The sequence below is a fragment of the Malaclemys terrapin genome, chromosome 1 (genome assembly GCF_027887155.1).
Source record: "Malaclemys terrapin pileata isolate rMalTer1 chromosome 1, rMalTer1.hap1, whole genome shotgun sequence".
NCBI lineage: Eukaryota > Metazoa > Chordata > Testudines > Emydidae > Malaclemys > Malaclemys terrapin.
In genome coordinates this window covers 246,574,039-246,599,407 of record NC_071505.1, presented here as the reverse complement: position 1 = coordinate 246,599,407, position 25,369 = coordinate 246,574,039, and the positions used below count along the sequence as shown (strand labels likewise).

General features: G+C 40.9%; 1 protein-coding gene across 14 annotated transcripts in view; it reads left to right on the top strand.

Moving 5' to 3' along the window:
• MYCBP2 (MYC binding protein 2) overlaps window positions 1–25,369 on the top strand; it is a 399,116-nt gene that overhangs the window by 296,649 nt on the left and 77,098 nt on the right. For 9 of the 14 annotated variants that reach the window (XM_054011672.1, XM_054011602.1, XM_054011628.1 and 6 more), the window contains 4 exons: window positions 13–237; window positions 1,127–1,259; window positions 6,720–6,845; window positions 18,162–18,317. In XM_054011672.1, the coding sequence (XP_053867647.1) occupies window positions 13–237; window positions 1,127–1,259; window positions 6,720–6,845; window positions 18,162–18,317 (640 nt within the window). The remainder of the gene's footprint in view (window positions 1–12; window positions 238–1,126; window positions 1,260–6,719; window positions 6,846–18,161; window positions 18,318–25,369) is intronic. The other 5 variants (XM_054011682.1, XM_054011646.1, XM_054011635.1 and 2 more) reach the window with 2 other exon arrangements.

Below are 25,369 nucleotides of genomic sequence, written 5' to 3'. Positions count from 1 at the left end.
TAAATTTTTCAGGAGCCTAAGTCTAATACTGATGACTTTTTCAAAGACATAAATTCACGCTGCACACAGGAGGCAGTGATGCAAGAGCAAGATATGCCATTCCTTCGAGGTGGGCCTGGAGTGTACAAGGTAGTGAAGACTGGCCCTTCAGGTCACAACATCAGAAGCTGCCCTAACCTTAGAGGTATCCCAATTGGAATGTTAGTTCTGGGAAACAAAGTCAAGGCAGTAGGCGAGGTATGGATCCTTGTAGCTTCAGTTCATGTCTTCATAGATACCAGTTTATATCAGTAGTAAACGCAACAAAAGCATCTTCCCCTACACAAGGTTTGCTTTTCCAACCCTGGTGATTAAATGTTAACATTTGAACTTGGTTTATATTATAAATACTAATACAGTTATGTGTTTTGCTTTGTAGAAAAGTGTTCATTAATTGGAGTTACATTAAACTTGAATTTTCTAATACCGCAGTTACCTATGCTTATTTATATATTTCTGTTACAGTATGGTTGATTCATTGCTAAATAAGATTATCTGTTTCACTTACTGATCATAGGTATCAAAGTGAATTTACCTTGTTGGAGGAATCATTTCCAGGGCTGTGATCAGTTCAAAAATGATCCTATTTCACTGTATTTATTCAATTGTTATTGTATTTGTCATCATGCTTTGGAATTTTCCTATTGAGATGGGCTTGAGGATGTAGTGTGTCATGCTATTTTTCTCAAACAACATCAGGAGCATAATTAGCAAATTTACAAATATTTCATATATAACTAGACAATATAATCTATTTTGGTGTTTCAGGTGCCAAAAAAAGATGGAGGTTGTTGGATAACACCTTCCAAGAGCTTATTTGGGTTTGTGTGGTTGGTCAACTATTGAATTTTTTTTTTCTAAACATAAACTGGCCTAATATTGTGAAAGTATTTATAGTTTTAAACTTGCCATACATGGAATTGGTTTTTGTTCTACCTCAGGCTGTGGCCTTAATTTCAGAAACATGTTTTTTGTAATATCATGATGGAAATGAGCATATTGTTTCATATACTGAAGCATGTTGCTGGATCTGAGCACTGGATTATTTGAAAAGTGAATAAACTGCCTTTTTATGTGTGTGCACCAGGTGACTAATTCTGAAGGTACATGGGTGCAAATGGATAAGAACAGCATGGTAGAGTTCTGTGAGAGTGATGAAGGCGAGGCATGGTCCTTAGCTAGAGACAGAGGTGGAAACCAGTATCTGCGGCACGAAGATGGCAAGTTGTCTTTTTTTTTTTTTTTAACTAACTACTTAAAGAGTTTGCCAAAGTAAAGTCGGGGGAGGGGAAGTTTTAAGAAAGAACTGAGTTTGAATGATGTAAAACAGTAACTTATAAAATAACCCAATTGGAGAAAATATGAAGTCAAACTTTTTTTAAATTAAATTTTATAGTACAGTCTTCAGACATTTAGATTTTGCAAACATGACATTTTTGTAAGTGTTTCCTGAGTCATTCTTCTGTACCAATTATGAACTAGAGTGTTGTCCTTTCTTCTGTTTATGGGGATTCAGTTTTCAGACAACCAATCCTGAACTTCCTGAGGCAACTTTCTTCAGTCTACTTTTGTCTCCACCTGAAAGAAGAAGAAGAAGAAAAAAAAAAAGATGAATGAATTTGTACAGCATCTTAGAATTTTTTATTTTGAGTTTAACATATAATCCCAACCATTGGATTGGGGCCACAAAAGTACCCTGTTAAAAACTGCCAACAAATTTTGAACTCCGTATATGAAACGAGGAAAAATCTGTAGTTGGTAACCTAATGTCCTTTTGCTCAGTGCTTCCTGTTTTTCATATTATAATAAAGGAGTGGTGAATGTTAATTTAGGACTGGCAAGATGGCTTCCAGTAAATGCAATCATGTTTTAGGTCATTACAACCAGCATATTTTGAGCAAGTTCTGTGGATTTTGAGAGAGGTCTCTGAGCTTGTGTTCTTGGCTAGAACAATATTTTTCCTTATCAGTGTCAATTCCTGTGAAAATACTAGCTTAATTACCTCCATATCAATTAGAGTAGAGTGGGATATTTTCTCAGGATGATGTGTTTTTGTATGTACCCCATCCAAAATAGATCTTTTAATGTGCCATTTATTTAACCTAATTTAGTATCTAAGCACACTACTGCTACATCTGCTTAAAATCAGTTTTTCTGTCCATTTCGAGGACACTATACTTAAAGTAGTAGTACTGGGGCTTTCTTTGGATCTAAGGATTCAACTGGACTGCTTTTGACCGTTGTACTTAGATTTAAATGTGATAGAATTGTAATATTTGCTACAAGCTCCGTTAGGGAATTTTATCTCACATTTGCATGAAAGTAGCCTTGATCTTCTAGGTCTACTAACTTCTGTAATCCTTTTTCCATTTATTCTGCTATCCTGTAGTGTTGTCCTTTCTCGTCTGTGGGCATTCCAAAGTAACCTTGTCCTATTTCATTATGATGTGCAGAAAACAAACTTGTACTGCTGTATAGCAGGCCTGCCTAATTCTGTGAAGAGTTGGATAATGTGTAGTGAGCAAATAAAGGAACAGTAAAGATAGAAAATATTTAACAGCTGTTCTTCTTTGACTGATTGCACATGTGCATTCCACTGCAGGTGTTTGTGTGCTCAGTGCACAATTGAGTTTTTCCCTTAGTGGCACTAGTCAGGGCAGCACAAGTGCCCCTGCTGCCTTGTGCACCACATGCAGGCATAAAGGATCAAGCTGTCTTGACGCCCCCTCCCCCCATTCTTTTCTGCCACCCATGACGGTTGTTGTAGGTGTCCCAGTTCTCTGCAAGTCTTTAGTCAAAATCTATAAATAGTATCTGTTATGTGTAGTTTAGTGCTTGGTTGGTTAGTTTAAAATAAATGTGTTTGTTCTTTTGTGCAGTACCACAAATATGCAGCATGTTCCAGCTTTCAAGCCCTGCCATTCTTGTGGTTAGGCAACACCTAATAGTTACCCTCACCCCTGTTGTCTTAAGTGCTTGCGGGAGGTTCAAACGAGTGACAAATGTGGCATTTGTAAGGGCTTAAAGCCCTAATTAAAAAAAAAAAGGGGGGGGGGGAGGCAGCCAGATTAAAATGCATGCTGCTGAAATTGACTTGGGGGGACATTCAAAGAAGAAACATACCCCAAAGCACACCTCTAAACAGGGGAGTTCGTTGCCTTCAGAGCACGGCACGGGTCTGTTGAGACCAGTTCCCGAAGCACCTTTGCTGGCTGCATGCCCTGGTACCATAGTGTCATCTTGGTCATTTCTACTCCTGAGGTGTTTGAGGCTGCAAGAGAGTTGTTAAACTTCTCGGTGCCACCATCACCAACAGTTCAGGAGACTCGCCCAGCACTGGCACCAAGCACCTTCACCTCCATACTGGGCAATTCCATCAAATTCAGCCATCAGAGTACCAATGAAGGCAATATTGTCTAGAGGAAAGCCGCAGATGAATTTGCCACAGATGTTGTGGGAGCCCAGGAGTGGGCAAACTTTTTGGCACAAGGGCTCTTGGGTGTGGACAGGGTGTGGGAGGGGGGCTGGGGCAGGAGGTTGGGGTGGGGGTTGAGGGCTCCGGCTGAGGGTACGGACTCTGGGATGCAGGAGGGTGGGACCAAGGGGTTCAGAGGGCGAGAGGGGGATCAGGGCTGGCGTAGGTGGTTGGGGTGCTGGAGGGGATCGGGTGCAGGCTCCGGGCAGTGCTTACCTCAGGCAACTCCTGGAGGAAGCAGCAGCATGTCCCCCCTCCGGCTCCTACATGGAGGCGTGGCCAGGTGGCGCCCCTGTAGCTCCCATTAGCCACAGTTGCTGGCCAATGGGAGCTGTGGGGCAGCGTGCGGAGTCCCCTGGCTGCCCCATGTGTAGGAGTCGGAGGGGGGACATGCTGCTGCTTCCGGGAGGCACACAGAGCCACGGTACAGATGGAGCAGGACAAGTCCTGGACCCCACTCCCCGGCAGGAGCTCAAGGGCCAGATTAAAACATCTGAAGGGCCGGATTCGGCCCCCGGGCCGTAGTTTGCCCACCCCAGTGCTAGCCCATTGAGAGCCCTAAGCAGGAATATTTTGGGGATTCCCTCACACACAACACATATTTCCTATATCTATTTCAAATTATTTAAATTATTTAACAAACAATTTGTATATTTATTGGAAAATAAAAAAACAATACATTAATTCTAAATTTATGGTTCCTTTTGGTACAGGCAGGGGCCTCCCTGCTCCGCCCAGCCCAATACTGGGCACTATTTACAAACTGGCAGTTGCCAGATGCACAGTGGCCCACCCGGCCCTGTACTGCCAGCATGCTCCTTCCCCTCAGGGGTGGGCCCATGCCGTGCCATGCATCTCCCCCCCCCCCCCCCCCCCCCCCAACACGAACAGTACTATATCATAGATTCTAAAGCCAGAAGTGACCACTGTGATCAGTTAGTCTGACCTCTTGCATAATTCAGACCACTGAACTTCCCAAAATAATTTGTTTTAATTTGAGCATAACTGTTCTAGCTTCAATTTTCAGCTGCTGGATCTTATTCTACCTTTGTCTGTTAGATTGAAGAGCTGATTATCAAATACTTGTTCCCCATGTAGGTACTTATAAACTGTGATCAAGTCACCCTTTAATTTTCTCTTTCTTAAACTAAATATATTGAGCTCTTTAAGTCTCAGCACTAGATGATTATATCAACAATAATTCCCTCGTGGGTTTTTTTTTTTTTGCACTTTGTCAGTCCTGAATTTATGCAGAGGGAGTGAAGCCTTTAGGAAAACTTTTCTTCCTGTAAATTTAGTTTCTTTAATTACTTCTGTTTCAGTCCGATACTCACCTATAGTCTGTGATGTTGGGTCTAGAACACATGAATTTAAGGGTGTGGGATGATGCTTTGCTTCCTGTTCAGATGTTATCCACCAGAAACTTACTGCTGCTTTCTTGCCCATATGCTCAGGGTCTAACTGCTGGTTATATTTTGGGTCAGGAAGGATTTTTCCCCGGAGTCAGATTGGCAGAGACCCTGGGGTTTTCCCCTTCCTTTGCAGCATGAGGCATGGGTCACTTACAGGTTTAAATTAGTGTAAATGATGGATTCTCTGTAACTTGAAGTCTTTAAACCATGATTTGAGGACTTCAGTAACTCAAAGAGAAGTTAGGGATCTATTACAGGAGTGAGTGGGTAAGGTTCTATGGCCTGCAATATGCAGGGTGTTGGATTAGATGATCATGATGGTCCCTTCGAACCTTAAAATCTAAAATCTATTAATCTAAATATGACTCAAGAATTGCCCACAGGAATTGTCAGGATTGGGTTTTCTTGGTTTTTGTTTTGCTTTTTGGGGGAGTAAGGATGGGAGGAGGTAAATCCTACAGTACCAGACTGATTCAGAAGAATTCAAAGGTCAATTGACAGGTAGGAAAAATGTTTTTCTTTCAAGTTTTTGTCTTCAAACGACACTTTTTTTCATGTTTTAACATTTCATCTCTGTGCGTTTTTAAAAGAGCAGTACATTTTCTCCTAACAACTGCATAATTTTCATTTGGCCGATATTTTTCTTTTCTTTTTCAACTGAGCTAAAATTATATGGCTGCTTTTGATTTTGCTACTACATTTTTATTTAGTGTTATGTCTTGCTTTGTGTATGGTTGTCATACATGTTCACACAGCTTTGAGTTTTTGTTATTCATGTTATTCATTTTGCTCAGTTCAGTATTCTGGAAATTTACATAAGCACCAATTATAGTTAACATTTTTTAATTAAAATTGACTTTTTAGCCATTTTACTAAAATGTAGCACTGTTAGATGTGTTAGCAGCCAGAGGATACCAATTAAAGCAACTGGAAACTCATTTCCCATCTATTTTAATAATTTGGTAATCAGAAACTGCTATATTAACATTATAACATTTAACATATTTTTAATTCCTGACATCTACAATTTAAAATGAATGAGATCCATTAAATGATGGTGAAACATGCAAATGAATGAGGGGAATTTTCTATCTAGCTAATGGAAAATAATTTGATCCTCCTCCCTTCCTCAATAAGTCAGGTTTTCCAAAATACAGCTATTGCAGACTGTAGATGTCTTACCTGGTTGTGCAAAAGAATGGCTGATATGTGCTGTTATGCATATTAGTGTATCAACACTATGCACATACTTTCAATGATTATTTATAGTAATATTAGTTATTTGTTTATGCTAGTTTGTACAATGTGTCAGATAGCTTACCGATGTTTGAGCATGGACAGTCCCTGCCCCAAAGAGTGTAGACATATTTGCAAACCAATAAATTTGAGTTTAGTATGTTTTAACAAAAATAATAGTTTTAGTCATTACTGACTCTCCAGAATGGGGATAAGAGAACTGGTTGTTGAAAGAGATAAGGCAGCTGAGTATTTTCTCCTTTACAATAATTGCCTCACAGCTCCATCAGTCTGTTAAGAATGTTAAGTAAGCATAATGAACAACTGGATTTCATTACATTCCTGAACACATAGCATAAGTGTGGTGTCCATTTTCAGTAGTGCATAAGCTAGCTTGTGACATGAGCGACAAAGATTTTACACTTATGCTGTGTGTTTGGGGGCCTAACAGAAAAATAACATTAAAAGCTATCATTCTTTTGTCTTGTGACTCATCTTTCCACTCCAAATCAGTGATAAAAGAAATACTAACACTGAAGTGATGGCTTGTTTTACAGAGCAAGTTCTGCTAGATCAAAATGCTCAGACTCCTCCTCCAAGCCCTTTTTCAATACAAGCTTTCAATAAGGGGTCTGCTTGTAGCAATGGACAAGGATTTGATTATGGCCTTGCAAATAACAAAGGTAAGTTTATAGCTACAAACGTTTTACAAAATAGTATGTTTTCAAACTTTTGCCTATGTATTGTTTGCTACTCGTTTTCCAGGACTTGAGTAGACATCAGTGCCATTTGAGACACCCACAGATGTGACCCCACAAAACCATCCATCATTATGGTGAAACAAGTTACTGAGAATTGCAATGGCATTTTCTACTGTATTTTGTGCAGTTAGTAATATTGTAACTCGTGTAAATTTCTACTTTACATAGATGTAAAGGGAATACTTTTAGACTTACTGGAGTTTTATGTTGGTCCCTTTAATTGCACTATTGAATAGCTTCATTGAAAAGTGAATGTCCTGTAAATTCCTGTCATGTTATCCACAGAATTATAATACAAGAATTAAAAATTCTTACTCATTGAACCAGAAAGAGTGATAACATCCAATATTGTTCAAATTAGGCTTCAAAACCATTAGTTTGGAAAATTCTTTCAAGAAAACCATGAGGATTCTGGCCATCTGCTTTAAATAAGCTTAACTTTAAAAAAGTGCTTTTACATTTGATGACTAGGTGGAAGATTAGGTTTGATGTTTTGATTATAGATAGTTATAATATGAAGCGTCACACTAAGCATTTTTCATAATAGCATGAAAGTGCTCTGTCTAGTTTATGCTTGGAGATCTCACATTAAAGTAGAATATTAATATGGAGTATAATGCTAGTAGTTGTTAAATTGGAGTATTACTTTGTATATGTAGACTTTTAGAGTTTAGGTTGATAAATATATGAACCAAATAGCTTAATCTAGATGATATTGTACAGTAAATCACAGCAACATACAAAACAAAACAAAAACTGCAGCTTCAATTTTGGACAATAACAACATAGGGCAAATCACCTGGTATCTGCAGCAAACTCTTGTTCACTCATTACTTATATGCAGAAGGCTAAGTGAACTGAAAGTTCTTTTGTGTAGTCATGTGTTCTTGAAGAATATCATTGAAACATGGAGCTTTGCTGTTCTGATCTTCTATTTCTGTGGTCTAGGTCAGGGTTTCTCAATTCATGGCTTGGGATCTAAAACTGGGTCACCAGAGCGTTTAAAAGGATCACGTGGCAGTCCCTGTGGCTCCTGTCCCACAGGGCTGGCTGGGCTCACATCTCTGCTCCAGACACTGCAACCTCTAGGGTCCCAGTGCCACTCAGGTTTGGCCCAGCCTTCATGAGTGGCACTGCAGTCCCATGAGCCAGGTCACAACTCCACTCTCACAAATTTGGTCCAGTCGGGGGCTGGGCCAAACCTGAGTGGCACTGCAGCTCCAGAGGTTGCAGCGCCCAGAGCGGAGAGCCAAACCCAGCGAGCCCCACAGCACAGGAGCAGCAGGAGATGCACCTGTGGAGGAGGGGGGCTGTGTGGGCAGGACCCAGCCCCTCCAGGGGGCAGGATCCAACCAAAACCACTCCAGGGCCATAACCATGGCGGGCCAAGCGGAGCAGCTGCCCTGGACACAAAGCTGCAGGGGTGGCTCGGGCTGGTGATGCCACATGGCTCAGACCAGACCCAGGCAGTGGGGAATGGCTCGGGCCAGCCCCATGGGGCGGAGCTCAGGGAGGGAGCACCACCTCCACCCATGGACTCACCTCAGCTGGTCATCCAGTCTGGCTTGGTTGGGGGAGGCACAATCAAAAAATTGGGGAGTGACCCAGCACCCCCTCCGCCCCCCGTGTCGCCTCTGGTATGGAGCACAAATACACTTGCTCATCCCAGGCGCTAAATTGCCTAGTTACATGTCTGCTCCAGAGCCTCCAGACTATTTACTGGGTTGCAACACCATAAATATTTACAAATAAGGCCTGAGCCCCAAAAGGTTGAGAACCACTGGTCTTGGTGACGCGTGCTTTTGGGGTAGGGGGTGAAACTTCCCTTTAACACTAACTAGAGCCGTGGACACACTTCAAGAGTAGGGCAACTTGGTTTTGGTCTTCAAGAGGCTTTTAGTAATTAGAATATTTTATTTTTTTTAAAGGGAGAACAGAAGAGGGCTTTATCTAAACTTTCTGAATTAACTGTTTTTCACTGTTCATATAATCTTGTGTAAAACGGTTTACATTGAAATATAGGATTTACATAATTTTACTGAAAGTTTAATATGTGTATGATGTTTGTCTAGTCTTTATCATAACTCAATCCATCCCTAATCGGATCCCTTTTTCTGGATGAAGATTAGAGAAAATTCATGCATTTTCATAGTTAGAAAATTAAGCTTTGCCCACTCCACTTCCCATTAGAGGTTCTACCTTCACTGGAAGCAATAGTTTTTCCCTCTATTTTGTTTTTAATTGTTTTTACGGTTTACATTGTAAGAAGTCATTATTTTCTTTGCCTCTACTAAGTCTTTTTCTGATGTTTTCTGTATTATTTAGCCCATGGCGGAGTAATTTCCCTTCTGAGATCACTCTGTGAAGTACTCTTTTTCCCCAGCCTTAGCCATCCACATTTCAAAATGGCGACTCAGTCCTGAAGCACACAAAATGCAAGAGATGCTCAGTTTGTGGGGCAGTATTACAGATTGCCACTGAGCACAGGAATTGTGTAATAAGAATAAAACATTACCATAATTTTCTGTGATAAGATTAAGGGAAAGGAAGTTTCCTTTCAAGGTCTGTCAGAATGAATAAAATCCTGAAGAGAAACTTGCTAAGCTCACTGGTGTACGTGAAGGTGGTGTGATTCATTTGACTAGCTCCATGGTGGTTTCTATGGCATACCACTGGAATATTCCAGCTGTGGAAAAGTTAGATCTTCGTTCTGTTACTAGCTCCCAAACCTTTTATGCCACATTAGTCTTTTTATTTAGCTTCAAAATCTAATGCAATTTGAGTGAGCAGTTCTGTAATCATTGTTTAAATAGGTGTCTTCATTTACCTTCTTATCTATCTTGTACTGTTTGTGCATTTCCCAAAAGTGAAGAATCTATAATAACTATACTTGAAGGAGCAGAAAGGTTACTTCCATTAACTCAGGTTCAAGTAACTTGTTAGAACAGACCACATCTTCTACCATACATCCCCAGTTCTATAGAGTTTGTTTTGAATTCCAAGGGATCAAAAAAACAAGTGTGAGAGCTATGTGTTTTTATATAATCTCAACCTGAACCCTATCATGTCTTGATGAGTCTGTGTGGTACCACAATTGTCCACTTTCCAGAGGGCTTCAGGGTTAGTGTGTAGCTGTACCCAGAGTTTAGTTCTATACTGGTAAGCTATTCTAAACTCCAATTATAGATGAGTAACCTTTCTTTCCTACAATTTTAAAAGTACTCTTTTGAAAATAAATGGAATGGATGAGCCTTACATCCCAAGCATTGTATCACACACTTGAAAAGCTTATGTTCTTCACCCAGAAAAAACAATCAGTGACAGATTAGAGTTATATATTAATTGGAAAAAATAAATTTACTGGTGACAAAAATCTCATAAATCTCATTGTGTCCTCCAATCCACGGATTGTCAAAAGAGAGACATTTGCTTTGGGTTTTTTTGCCCTTCAGCAAAATATATGGTACAGACCTGGCCAGTTTAGATATTCCAGGAAGAAAAGATGAATGCACTAATGGATTTTTTTAAATGTCCCCAATTTATATGTCATACTGAATGTAACATCTAAAACATTTTATTCTAGACCTAAGAGATAAAACATACTTATGAAAATGGGCTGAGAAAAAAGACTGGTTGGCTTCCACAAAGTTGTTTACATATAGGAGAGAATGAGGCTTGTTTGCAAGATTTGTTATAGCAAAGTACTTGATATATCAGCTATCAGAAAAACAATAATGACCCAGAAAGAATAGCTAGTCTAATATCCCCAATGTCAGCTAAGAACATAACAAATCCTTCTTCAAGGAGTGTCCCTGTGGGTGCTCCACTTTAGGTGTCTTCGCACCCTGCACTTGTAATCGGAGATTTTTAGTAGCAGTGCCCGCTTGGGCTGCGCATACGCTGTGCTCCACTTTTGATGTCTTGGCACCCTGCACTTGTAATCGGAGATTTTTAGTAGCAGTGCCCGCTTGGGCTGCGCATACGCGGTAGCCATCTCGCGTCACTCTGTGCGGTTACATAGGGGTCCACAGCCAACCGTCCCCCTGTTCCTTCTTTACCGCCTTTGGCTTGAGTCAGAGCGACAGCAGCGCCCTCTCTTACCTCAGATAAACTTAATAGTTCATAGTTGTTCCCGATAGTGTTAGCTGCCCTATCCCCTTGCTCTTTATATTTTATATTTTACTTTATTTTTTCTTCTAAAATATATATATGTTCCTTCTCTCTTTTACCCCTGCCTCCTTGGCAGGTACTCAGCTATTACCTGAAAAAAAGAAAAAAAGAAAGGAAAACAGGATTTATCCCTGTTCTTTCTCCAGAAGACTTTCTCTCTGGGGCATACCCAGCTCACCTGGCTTTAAACGCTGCCTGACTTGCAAACTCTCCGTACCGGTCTTTGACGGCAACGCACGTTGTGTCCGTTGCCTGGGCGAGACACACATTACCCAAAACTGTCCGCACTGTAGAAAACTGACAGCCTGGACAAAGAACGCCAGGGATCTCCAATTGAAGCTCCTTATGATGGAGAAATCCCTCAGACCCGCCTCCGACCTCAAGTCCAGGATGCCTCCTGGTCAATGATCTCCAGCAGCAACGTCTGACGGGATCGGCTTCAACAACAGTTGCTAAGGAGCCTGCTCCTAGAAAGGCTACCAAAAAGCGGCCCCTCTCACCCCCACACAGAGAATCGCCTAAAATAATGCGATCTCCAAATGAAAAATCTGCCCCAGTACTGACGGCACCCAGAGCACCGGCCCACGAGGCACCAGGGACATCCGGTACCAAGACTTTCCGAGGAGTTAAAGAACCTATGTGGGCAAGCTCTAATGGAGTTGCACGCAGCAAAGTCAAACTTCCCAGTAGGACTCTCCTCTACTCGATACCAACTGTACCCCATCTAGATTGGGACCAAGCCTGGTAACCACTTCCTATCTCCAGTGATGAGGAAGAAGAGAATGAGGCAGTAATATACACTCCTTGCCACTCCTCACCTAAACATGGACCTTATAATCACAAACCTCTACAGACATGCAGAGCTGGTATGATCAACACCTCATATACCATTCCCAGCCATACTGGGATCCTTGGGCAATGTATAGGGCCAAATACCTCAAGGCCCCTAACCCGCCTAGGTTCAGAGCAACACGGTCCCCTTCACCAATTGTCCCAGCACCCTCAGAGACATAAGAGGAAGAGACCGAGGAGCCTGAGGACACAGCTGAAGGTGACACTCTGCCACCCACTCATATCTGATCTTTGTCACCGGACAAAACTATAATGCTACCTCTCCCCCCCTACACCCCCTTCAAAAGGGTAGCTGAATCCCTGGACATTTTGCTCGCACAACTACCAGAGACCCAACACAAGCTCACGGACATACTCCAGGCATCCCTAGCAGCAAAGATAGCACTACCAATTAATGATGCTATCATGGAGCCTGCAAAAATAACCTGCTACAGCCCCTCCCTCATGTAAGAGGTCTGACAAAAATTATTACGTGCCAGCAAAAGGAGCTGAATTTTTATTCACCCATCCTGCACCAAACTCTCTCGTGGTGGATGCAGTCAACCAAAGGGGAAAACTACACCAGTCCAGAGTGACCCCCCATATGATAAGGACTGGAAAAGGCTAGACCTCTTCGGACGGAAAGCCTACTCCTCCGCCACACTCCAGTTCTGCATAGCCAATTATGCGGCCCTACAGGCAAAATACACACACAATCTGTTTGTGAACATGTCAGAATATATTGAAAGTTTACCTGAGGACAAAAAAAAGCAATATAAGGCAAACATTTCTGAAGGGTCTCCCATTGCCAAGATGTCCCTATAGGCCTCTGTTGACTCTGCAGACACGGCAGCATGGTCCATCACAACCTCCATGGCCATGCACTGTGCATCCTGGCTCTACCTTTCTGGTTTCCTAAGAGAGGTCCAAGCAACTGTTGAGGACTTACCCTTTGAAGGGCAAAAATTATTCGCTGACAAAAACAATGACTTTCTACACACCATAAAGGACGCAAGGACAACCTTAAATACCCTGGGCATATACGTACCTGCAAATAAAAAGAAACGGAGCATGTTTTACAACCAGATTTTCCAGTCTACACCATACTCCCAGTCACAAAGACGGTACGACCAACAGTGTAAACAAAAACAGAACAGAAATTGGCAGAACCAAGATGAATCTTCGATGTCTCAACCATCCACCTCCAGACAATCATTTTGAATGTGTAGTTGAGGGCATGAGACTTTTTTTTTTTTTAAATTAAATTAAATTAATTTAACCTCCACACACTCTGATTTCTGAGCCAGATACAGCCCCTGCCCATTCAGAGACCATCTGTTACCATACTACCCAGTCTGGAACACCATCATGACATACCAAATGGGTTCTAGAGATTATCCAGAAAGGCTACTCCATCCCCTTTATTTTTAGCCCACCTCCCCATACCCCCTTCCCCATCCCACTTCAGGGACTCCTCTCATGACCACCTGTTACAATAGGAAATAAATCACTTCATACAATTAGGTGCTGTGGAACCCATACTAGGCACATACGGGGGAGAGGTTTTTATTCCCATTACTTTCTAACTCAGAAAAAGAACGGCAGGTGGAGACCTATCCTGGATTTACAAAAACTCAACGAATTTTGTGAGAACACATTTCAAAATTTGTGAGAACACGTTTTTAATAATTCTGGCATTAGAAAAAGGAGATTTGCTCTCAGCCCTCAACCTCCAGAACGCTTATTTTCATATTACCATTCACCTGTCACACAGAGGATTCCTGAGATTCACCTTAGGGAAACAGCATTTCCAATACAGAGTACTAACCTTCAGCCTGTCCACTGCTCCAAGAGTTTTTTCCAAGGTTCTCGCTGTCATTGCAGCTCACCTCCATAAACAAGGAGTGATAATATTTCCATACTTAGACGACAGCCTGATAAAGGCACCAATGCAGCAAGGAGCAATAAACGCCACACAGACGATAACCCTGTTCATGGACCTAGAGTTGCAAATAAATGTACAAAAGTCCACAATAGTTCCTGTCCAAAAGTTGGAATTCATCGGGCCTTCCTCAGGTGTTTCACAGCAATAGCAATGTTACCCAAACAACGCTTTCTCACTCTAGTCAACCTAATTTCAGTGGTGATGGACAGCCCACAAGCATCTGCCAGAACATGCTTCCAACTCTTGGGGCTCATGTTGGCAACAACATTTGTTGTAAAATATGCCAGACGCAACATGAGATGCTTACAGGCCTGGCTTCAAACAGTGTCTATACCACACAGACACTCTCTCAACAGATGCCTCACAATGCCATGCAGGGTAAAAGACTCGCTAACATGGTGGTCACAACATACAACGTCTGCTCAGTCCTTTTCCAATAAAAAGCTCCAACCATGACAATCACAACAGATGCTTTCCTAGTTGGTTGGAGGGCACATCTACGCGACAATACAATCCAAGGCTGCTGATCCCCAGCGGAGTCCAACATGCTCATAAATGTATTGGAGCTAAGGGCAGTCCGAAATGCATGCGAGCGCCTTCTCCCTTTAATCAAGAACAATGCCATCAAGATCCTTAAGGACAATATAGCATCATGTTCTATATAAATCGCCAAAGGGAAGCAAGTTCATATTTCCTGTGTACAGAGGCAATACGCCTTTGGAATTAGTGCATCGCCAACAACCTAGAGATATCCCAATCCTATCTGCCGAGATGTCAGAATACAACAGCAGATCAACTAAGCAGGGATTTTTCACAAACCTATGAGTGAGAGTTGGATCCTAGTATTCTCAAAGCCATATTCAAACTATGAGGGTTTCCCACCATAGATCTATTTGCAACAGCTCAGAACGCCAAGTGCTCACAGTATTGCTCCCAGGCCAGATTGGGACACCACTCCCTAGGCAATGCTCTCCTCCTAAAATGGGAGGCACTACTGATGAATGCATTTCCCCCGACTCCACTCCTAAGCCGAGTCTTTCACAAGATCAGGCATGACAAATCCAGGGTCATTCTCATTGCACCCACATGGCCCAGACAAACGTAGTTCCCATACCTGCATCGGATAGCAGTGAAACCGCCTCTAGCCCTTCCCTTAGTGCCTCACCTTCTATCACAAGATGTGGGACACCTCTATCACCCCAACCTTGCAGTACTGCACCTCGAGGCCTCGTTACTCCATGGCTGACAGGGATTGAGAAGGACTGTACTGAGAAAGTGAAAGATATACTACTGAACAGTCGGAGACTAAGCACAAGAAAGACATATATCCATAAATGGAAACAATACTGCACTTGGTGCCAGGACAAACAGATCTGTCCACAGTTAGCCCTAATACCGAGAATCCTCAACTATATACTGGAGCTTAAAAAATTGGAGCTATCCACATGCTCCATCAGAGTACACTCAGCTGCCATCACCTCCTTCCATGACAAGATGGGCGGAGTCACCATATTTGCTCACCCGATGATTAAATGCTTCACTAAAGGCATAGAAAACACTTATCCCACACTAAGAAACCCTACATCCATGTGGGACTTCTACCTTATTCTATGTAGTCTCATGGGAAAACTGTTTGAACCCCTTGCAACTTGCTCCTTGTTGCACTTATCAATGAAGGTGGCTACCTCATTGCCCTCACGTCTGCAAGACGGATGGGAGAATTAGGTGTCCTAATGGCACACCCACTTTATAGAACATTCTTTAAGGATAAAATAATCCTACGACCGCACCCTAAGTTCATACCCAAGGTTGCCTCCCCTTTTCAGTTAAATCATCCTATTTACTTAACTATATTTTTCCCGAAGCCACATGCTGACGGGAGGAAGGCCTCACTCCACACTAGACATTCACAGAGCATTAGCCTTCTACATAGAAAGAACAAAAACATTCAGAAAATCACCTAGACTATTCGTTTCCATAACAGAATGCTCAAGGATTCAAACCATCTCAAAACAGAGGCTATTCAAATGGATATCTGGATATATACATTTGTGCTACCAAAACAACAATCTGCAACCCCCACCGGGAGTTCGCACACTCTACCAGATCATTAGTAGCATCTGTAGCCTTTCTCAGTAATGTACCTATCATTGACATTTGAAAAGCAACTACCTGGGCATCAGCCCATACTTTCACTAAACACTATGCTTTAGAACAAAAATCAACAGCAAATGCTCAGTTTGGACTTAGTGTTGTTCGCCATCAGTAGACCAACTCCAAAGGCCCTCCTCTCCACTGACAGACCCTGCTCAATAGTCACCTAAAGTGTAGCACCCACAGGGACACTCCTTGAAGAAGAAGTTGTTGTTACTAACCTTTTGCAGTAACTGATGGTTGTCCCTGTGGGTGCTCCACTTCCCCCCCCCCCTCCCCTCTACTTCGGAGTTTCATGCCAATTCTCTGAGGTGGAGAAGGAACTGGAGGACGGTTGGCTGCGCACAGCTATATAACTGCTTGGAGCAGCACAAGACGGCTATGGCACGCGTGCAGCCCAACCAGGCACTGCTACTGCAAATCTTCGATTACAAGCACAGGGCACCAATTACCTAAAGTGGACCACTCACAGGGACAGCCATCTTGAAGAACCTCAGTTGCTGCACAAGGTGAGTAACTGTCTCATCTGCTGAAAATATGTGCCAAACAAAGATAATGGATCTTATCTCTAGAGTTATTTTGGAATTCTAAAAATGTACACATTCTTAAATTGTTCCCCCCCCCCCAAAGCGGACATGGAGGGAGTAGTTATATTTTAAAAAAAAAAAAAATTACTAGTTGACCTAACTTTCTTTCATTGATATTTTTATATACAGAAAAAGTATAATACAACTCTTGACCTAGAATTCATTGTTCTGAAGATGGGCATTTTGAATTTGTGAATTCTGCACTAAACATGTCGGTTGTCTTTAGTGTAGTGTGGGATGGGGCAGTAGTTGCAGAAGTAGTGATTCTTAAGGTTTTTGAGTATAATATTGTTGTAATACTGAAATAAAAATGGTTACTATTACCCGCAGGTGATCGTTTGGATATAGGTGCTTCAGTTCCAGCTCTTCTTTCATAGTAATTTTGGTTTCTAATTTTTAAATCAAAAATACAGTATTAGAGAGAGAGAGACAATAATCAAAATACTTCATTTTGGTGGTTTGGGATCTTGTAGGAATCATTAGATCCTCTAGTCTTTTTCTCCTTTTATAAAACTAGAGAATTTATTTTAAAAATCTAAAAACCTTCAGTTTTAAAATGAGTTGTTTATCTGTTTCCTGTTTGTTAACATTATTTTTCTGCTAGTGCTTCTATAGTACTGTCAAAAGTGATATGGGATGTCAGAATCTGTATTTAAATAAAGGAACACTGTTAGGGTGTGGTAGACGATAGGGGCCAAAATTATTGCTGCTAACATCTCAAGGTTTGACCTTAAATGATTTAACCTATCTTTTTTTATTGTATGCACCTTATGTTTGCAACATACATATAATTATTTCTTTTCCTTTTTCCAAACAAATGCTTTCTTCAAAACAAAACAAAAATATCACAACTCTCCTGAGATACCCTCCAACGGCCAATCGAATATGCAGACACAGTTCTCTTAAGGAAACACGTTTCAGTTTAAAATCAAAACATGGTTGTAAATAGTGGGAGCTTTTTAACTGAAAAATACCTTGACAGTGTTCTTTTAAGATATATGCAAAAGCAAGCAAGTACTTTCCTAAACTTGACACACGTACATATAGATATAGATATATACCTGCCAAAGCTTAAATATATTTTATTATCTTAACCCTCTCATCTGGCTATACTCATCTCAGAGTTTTGTTTGCACTTGTGTGTATTTCTGTGAATGGTAGCTGATTTTTTTGCGTTTGGCTGCTTTTGTTTGTTTTTAGCAAGATATGGGTGATTTGAGATGCACTTTGGAATGTTTTAAATAACAAGGATAAAGAAGTCATGATTCTTACAAACCTTGTTCATATTCTTCAGTATTTGCATCACCGTTCATGGGGTGAGGTCTCTACATTTAGCCATGTTTGTTTTATGGTTCTAAGGGATTTTTTCTTCAATTGTGTAAAAGTTTGTGCCGTATCTTGAGTTTTGGAATCAAAACGAACTATGGTGTCAGAGATTAGTGCGGTCTTTATCAATTATCTTCATCTAAACTTCATTCAGCACCATTTACTCTGCCTTTGTGGAGGATGAAAAATAACAGGTTGTAGTTTTGACTGTTTTGCTCACTGCAGGTGACCAACTGAGTGCCATACTGAATTCCATTCAGTCACGGCCTAATCTCCCAGCTTCTTCCATCTTTGATCAAGCTGCAAAACCTCCCTCTTCCCTAGTCCACAGTCCATTTGTGTTCGGACAGCCCCTTTCCTTCCAGCAGCCTCAGCTTCAGAGTAAGTCTGTCAGCCTTACCTGCCTCATCAGTCCATTTCTGAAGCTTTGTCATTGCTATAACCGTCTTAGTTGCTTATCAGCTACTAATCATCCATCAGTGCATCTGTCTGGTTTTGTTCTTTTGAATTAATTTTTTTTATTCAGAAACATGAGTTAATGCTCCCAGAGAAGCATACTTGTGCTATTTTTTATTTCAGTATTAAAATTACTGTATTGATTTATATATATATTCTGCAGTGTAGATAGTGTATTTATGAAAGTGTGTTTCTAATATAGTGTATTGCAGTAGGATAATAATTAAGGTAAATATTGCATACAATGCAAAATATTGTAATTCCTGTAACATTTGAAGAAATTTTGATTACAGTAGATAAACATTTCAATTTTCTATTTTAAAATGTTTGTTGCCTCCTACATTCCTTACCTTGTCATAATTTTTCGTTAACATACTTGAAACTTGGAATTGGGACAACTTAATTCATTAATTAGAAACATTAATAAGAAAAGCATTTCTGTCTAGCATAGATAGCCACTGGCATGCTCATGACCATTGGCACCAAAAAGTTGTTAAACATTAACTGCTGATGGGATGGAGAAGAAACTGTTAAGCTTTTACTCAATTTAGAGGTCATTATGAATGGCAGATTTGATCACCCTAGAGAGGTATTTCTCTCTATCTACAGAACAAGTATAGTACGGGTAGCAGTAATACAAGCCTCCCACACACACTGTCCTTCAGAGGTGCCTCATTATTACTTTCTTGTAGAAACCAGTTCAGTCTCTTCCTCTTCATTTGAATGTGAATTGTGATAGTGGTCTGTAATGTGTATACTTATACAGTGAGAACTAGACTGAGATCTCCGGTTCATTTCACAAACCCTTCACCAAAAGGCCTTCAAGAACAATAACTTTTTGATTATACCAGAGTCAAAAGAATGACCTGGAAGTGAAATAGCCATTTAGACATCCTCTGAGCCATCCAATATCAGGGAGGAATTTAACTATAAAATTGGCAATTTTGTAATTGAATAAAACTTTTCTTTATCATTTTGAAAATATTTTTCTTTAATGGAAATGAGCCTCCCTTCTGTCTTTATTGATACATACCTTCCTTTAGTTGGTCTATCCTTATGTAAGGTAAATTAAATCACATTATTTTAAAATATGGGTAATTTCTATTGCCTGGATCCTGCAAGTCTCTGCAAACAGGTGCACTGCTGCATCAGCATAGAGCCCTGTTGAAGTCACTGGACTGCCACAGTGGCACAGTGAATTGGAGGACTTGGGGCATCATTCTAAAACTGTCTATACAAACTGTTACCTAAAAACACTTTTTAAAAAGGTTGAATTTTCTATTGGACTTCACTTTCCTGAGTAAGTTGCTTTTTTTTTTTTTTCACATCTTTCATCATAGGGAGCTAGACCACAATCATCTCTTTTCATTTTTGTCACTCTTCATTTCTACCATCCCTCTCTTTTTTTTCTCTCCAATCAGTGGAAAGAAATTTAAACTTTTCTTAAAAAAAAAAAAAAAAAAATCTTCTAGGGTGGTGTTTTGCTTTTTTTAACGCATTTGTCAAATTGCATTTTAAAATGACCCATTGACCCTTTCCTGTCAAAGATTAAGTAATTTAATATTCCAGGTATCTCTAAATATGGGTGGGTGGAGTATCTACTGTTGCCTTTTCAAATTATATCATCCCCATAGTTCTGGGATGATACTTCAGCTGTCATACTCTTTTCTTCTTTGAATGGGCCATGTCTTCTGATTCACCTTATGTCAAGACTCCTCTATTGATTAGACAGGAAGCAGCTAGAGCTGTGCATTTCTATGAACTTGATGCCTCTCACCATCTTTCTGCTATATGTGCTTGTCACTACATGCCAGAAAAGGGATCCCATTTCCATTTCAGACAAACTTCTTAATATCTATTGGGGATTGTCCTATTTCCCCTCTCTTCAAATTTTCTTTACTACTTCAACTGTCCACTTTTCTAATAAACTGTCTTCTACCTCTTTCCCCTTCTGTCCACCATTATTCACAACCAGTTAAGTATTGTCCCTTTCTCTGAGACCACAGGACAATAGCTTCAAGATGGCAGACTGCAAGAAGACAGAAGACTTATAAAGTAAAATACTTCATAAAAAGTATGTCTACCAAGGAATCCTCTTCTCTAGTAGATATAGGAGTCAGTATTTTCTTTAATCTACTTAAATATTTATAGTGCACTTATCTCTGAACCACCTTGTTCTCATAGTGGTTCTTCCCAATATGAAAATTTTGACTGATCATAATGGGAAATTGGGCTGCCTTCACCTTTACTACACTGGCCCCCACAAATCCCTATAAAGCATAGTGAGGATATGCCAGTGGCTCTTTGGATCAGCAACTGTATAAAAGAACACTAAAACTATCCTCAAGAAATCAAAAAGAATGTTGCCCTTCTCAGTCCCCATGATATACAGGAAATCTTGTATATCAAAATACTATAAAGAGTGTAAGTAGGAAAAAACCTTAATAAATTAAACTAAACATTTCATATTGCTTCTCACCTGAAGAATAGGATTTGATCTGAAAACTCAGAGGCACCCATGCAGGGCAGGCTTCTATCAGTACTTTGAAACTACAGTGAAGCCTATTAGTTTGTTCAGACCTCCCTTAGTATTATACAGGGAAACAAAATGCTACTCCCACTTAAGGCCAAATGAGTCTAAGGATTGTTAACAAATTACAATTGCATTATCCTTCATAACAGGAACTAGAATTGATTAAATAAAATAATCCTTATAGATTGCATCCAGTACCGTCACTAGGAAATATCTGAATCTATCTGTAAAGCAGACCAACAAGATGAGCATCTGGTAGCACTGGCCTGCACAAAGTGGCGTGACATACAATTTTGAAAAGTAAAAGCAGTCACTCGTGCCTTGCCCCTTTAGCAGTAGAGGAGAGTTAAGATAGTTCAGTATGTATCAAAGTTCCTTTCTTTCCTAATGATATTCCAAAATCAGTAGAGACTAGGAAATCAATAGGGAGAGGTATGGAAACAGGAGTTTCAGGGGTTGAAAGTCTCACCACGACCCTGCTTACCCTTCCTTCAGCTCCAAGCCATCACAGTTAGTTTAACTTCTGTGCCAGGGAAGATAATGGAGCAAGTAATTAAGGAAATCATCTGCAAACACTTGGAAGGTGGTAAGGTGATAGGGAACAGCCAGCATGGATTTGGGAAGAACAAATCATGTCAAACCAATCTGATAGCTTTCTTTGATAGGATAACGAGCCTTGTGGATAAGGGTGAAGCTGTGGATGTGGTATACCTAGACTTTAGTAAGGCATTTGATACGGTCTCGCATGATATTCTTATCGATAAACTAGGCAAATACAATTTAGATGGGGCTACTATAAGGTGGGTGCATAACTGGCTGGATAACCGTACTTAGAGAGTTGTTATTAATGGTTCCCAGTCCTGCTGGAAAGGCATAACGAGTGGGGTACCGCAGGGGTCTGTTTTGGGACCGGCTCTGTTCAATATCTTCATCAACGACTTAGATATTGGCATAGAAAGTATGCTTATTAAGGTTGCAGATGATACCAAACTGGGAGGGATTGCAACTGCTTTGGAGGACAGGGTCATAATTCAAAATGAACTGGACAAATTGGAGAAATGGTCTGAGTTAAACAGGATGAAGTTTAACAAAGACAAATGCAAAGTGCTCCACTTAGGAAGGAAAAATCAGTTTCACACATGCAGAATAGGAAGAGACTGTCTAGGAAGGAGTACGGCAGAAAGGGATCTAGGGGTTATAGTGGACCACAAGCTAAATATGAGTCAACAGTGTGATGCTGTTGCAAAAAAAGCAAACATGATTCTGGGATGTATTAACAGGTGTGTTGTGAGCAAGACACGAGAAATCATTCTTCCGCTCTACTCTGCTCTGGGTAGGCCTCAGCTGGAGTATTGTGTCCAGGTCTGGGCACCGCATTTCAAAAAAGCTGTGGAGAAATTGGAAAGGGTCCAGAGAAGAGCAACAAGAATGATTAAAGGTCTTGAGAACATGACCTATGAAGGAAGGCTGAAAGAATTGGGTTTGTTTAGTTTGGAAAAGAGAAGACTGAGAGGGGACATGATAGCAGTTTTCAGGTATTTAAAAGGGTGTCATAAGGAGGAGGAAGAAAACTTGTTCACCTTAGCCTCTAAGGATAGAACAAGAAGCAATGGGTTTAAACTGCAGCAAGGGAAGTCTAGGTTGGACATTAGGAAAAAGTTCCTAACTGTCAGGGTGGTTAAACACTGGAATAAATTGCCTAGGGAGGTTGTGGAATCTCCATCTCTGGAGATATTTAAGAGTAGGTTAGATAAATGTCTATCAGGGATGGTCTAGACAGTATTTGGTCCTGCCATGCGGGCAGGGGACTGGACTCGATGACCTCTCGAGGTCCCTTCCAGTCCTAAAATCTATGAATCTATGAATCATCCTGGCTACTTGGGAGAGATTGAGAATCCTTTCTTATTGGTGGAGTCTTCTCATTTCAGCATAATTTAGCAGATCTTTCTATATAGACAAATGATCCTTTGTGTGCTCATCAAGAGGGAATTCAGTTGAGCTGGAGAAATTCCTGGGAAATCACATAGTTCAGTCATAAATAGCAAAAATATTTCAGAAACTTGCCAGGATGTACACAATAATACTTGTTGCCTATTGCACCATAACCAGTTCAGATTATCTGTAGTGTATTTTTTTTTATGTCATTGAGATAAATTTGGAGTAATGAGGATACCACTGGTCCTTAAGACCTTCAAGCACACAAAAGATGCAGATGATTCCAGGTGCAGTTCTCCTCCACACAGAAGGACCATTCTACTGGCCAGATTGTCCACTGATCTTAAAGGCAAACCTGAAGAAACCACTTAGGCTAGGTCCACACTACCCACTTGATACGGCGGGTAGAGATCGATCTTCTGGGATCGATTTATCGTGTCTCATCTGGACGCGATAAATCGATCCCAGAAGCGCTCCCCCATCGACTGCGGAACTCCTGCTCGCCAAGAGGAGGAAGCGTTGTCGACGGGAGAGCTTGCCTGCGCCGCATGGACCCGCAGTAAGTAAACTTAGTTCGATCTAGGAAACGTCAACTTCAGTTACGCTATTCTCGTAGCTGAAGTTGCGTTTCCTACATCGATCCCCTCCCCAGTGTGGACCAAGCCTGAGATACATAGAGATAATTCCAGATGTTTCTTTGCACCTCTCCTAATATCAATTTAAAGCTTTCCTGTGCAGCCTCATGACCATTCTGTGAATATTCACCAAAGTGCTGGTCACAGTTACTGCTAATCTTAATTGCAAAGGAATACCTTTTTATCTGTTCTAAGGTGGCATCCACGTTCAGGATGTGGATTTCTGTAGTACGTTAAAGACCACTGAGACCCTGCAGGAAAATAGGTCTTTCATGAACATCCAAAATAACAAATTGTCCCTTACACTATCTTTTTCATATGGGGAGTGATCGTAAACAGGTCAGAAGACGTCACTTACCTGACAGCAGATATAAGAAACTACAGACATTTATAGCTTTAAGTAATCACAAAGTCTCGTTAGCATTGTAGCTAGTCGTGTAAATTGCTGTTGTGGACAAGTTGGTAAATGAGATCCCTCCTCACATATCCTCTCCAAATGTGCAAAACACATCACCAGAATGGCAGAGAATCGCTAGGAGTTGAGAAAATTTAGGACTTCCTACACTGGTGTACTTCCCAGGAATTATTCAGTCAGTTACAAAAGAGAGAACTAACAGCCAATACCAGCCTTGGGTTGAAGATATATGCTGCTTTGCAATAGGCCAAAAGATTATCAGTTTATGAGATCCAGTTTTTGGGGGGGTGAGGAGAAAGAACCATTAGAATTAACCCAGAACTGTACTCTAGTATAGGTACAGGTTGAAAAGATGTTTTGTTTTGTTTTTTTGTGGTGGTGTGGTTTTTCCTCTTGATAAATGTTCATGCATAAATTCTGCCCCAAACTATAGTTGACAGTGTTGATGTTGAGAAGTCAAGCATAGAAAAATCGTACATTCCAAAGCCAAGTTTGTTTTGTTCTCATTGGTAACACTGCATGTTATGTAGTACTTTGTAGTCTTTTCCCTATTAAAATGTAAAGCTTTATATATGTTAACAGATGCTATAAAAACTTGTGGTGTGACAGGTAAGGTTGCTACCATGTTAAACTTTTAGATTTTCATGGCCCTAAACATTGCATTAATCTTGGATGTTTTTTTAATTTAATATTATGTATAAGTGTTTTGGGGCTTTCACACATCTACTTATACTTGCTCTTCTTCCTCAATTTTTGAGTTTTGTGTATGTTTGTGTATGTTTATTTTTATGTATGTTCTTCATTACTGATTTACTAAGAGCTCAGTGTTCTGGCACTACTAGGGGACTGTCAGTGTTCCCAAACTGATTTCCTTCCATGCACTCCAACATTCTTTCTTCTCCCTTGCACAAGAACAGTCTTTTCTGTCACACCTGCACACACAATGAGTTAAGGCACACTCTCTTGATAATGTTTTAGTTTGTACAGGGACTCTTATGTAGCTTGAACTCTAGAAACAGTCTAATGGATAATATAAACTCTACATGGTCCCTGATGGAGTTTAGAAATAGCTGAACTTGGAATCATGGCAAACATTTTCCCTGCCACACCTCACACAACACTTTGTCTCCTAACCACACAAACAGCAACCCAGCAATCACACTAGCACACAACCTGCATCAGTTACTCGCTCCCGAGGCACTTTTAAGCTCACCTTAAATCTAGAACCTTAAATCCGGTACACCTTAAATCAGGGGTTGGCAAACTACAGACCATGGGCCGGATCTGGCCCCTCAGAAGCGGCCCTCGGGTGGGAGGGCGGAAGGCTCCATGTGCATTGCCCTTGCCTCCAGGCACCACCCCCCACAGCTCCCATTGGCCGGGAATGGGAAACCCTGGCCAATGGGAGCTTTGGGGGAGGTACCTGGAGGCGTGGCAAGGGCTGTGCATGCACAGCCCT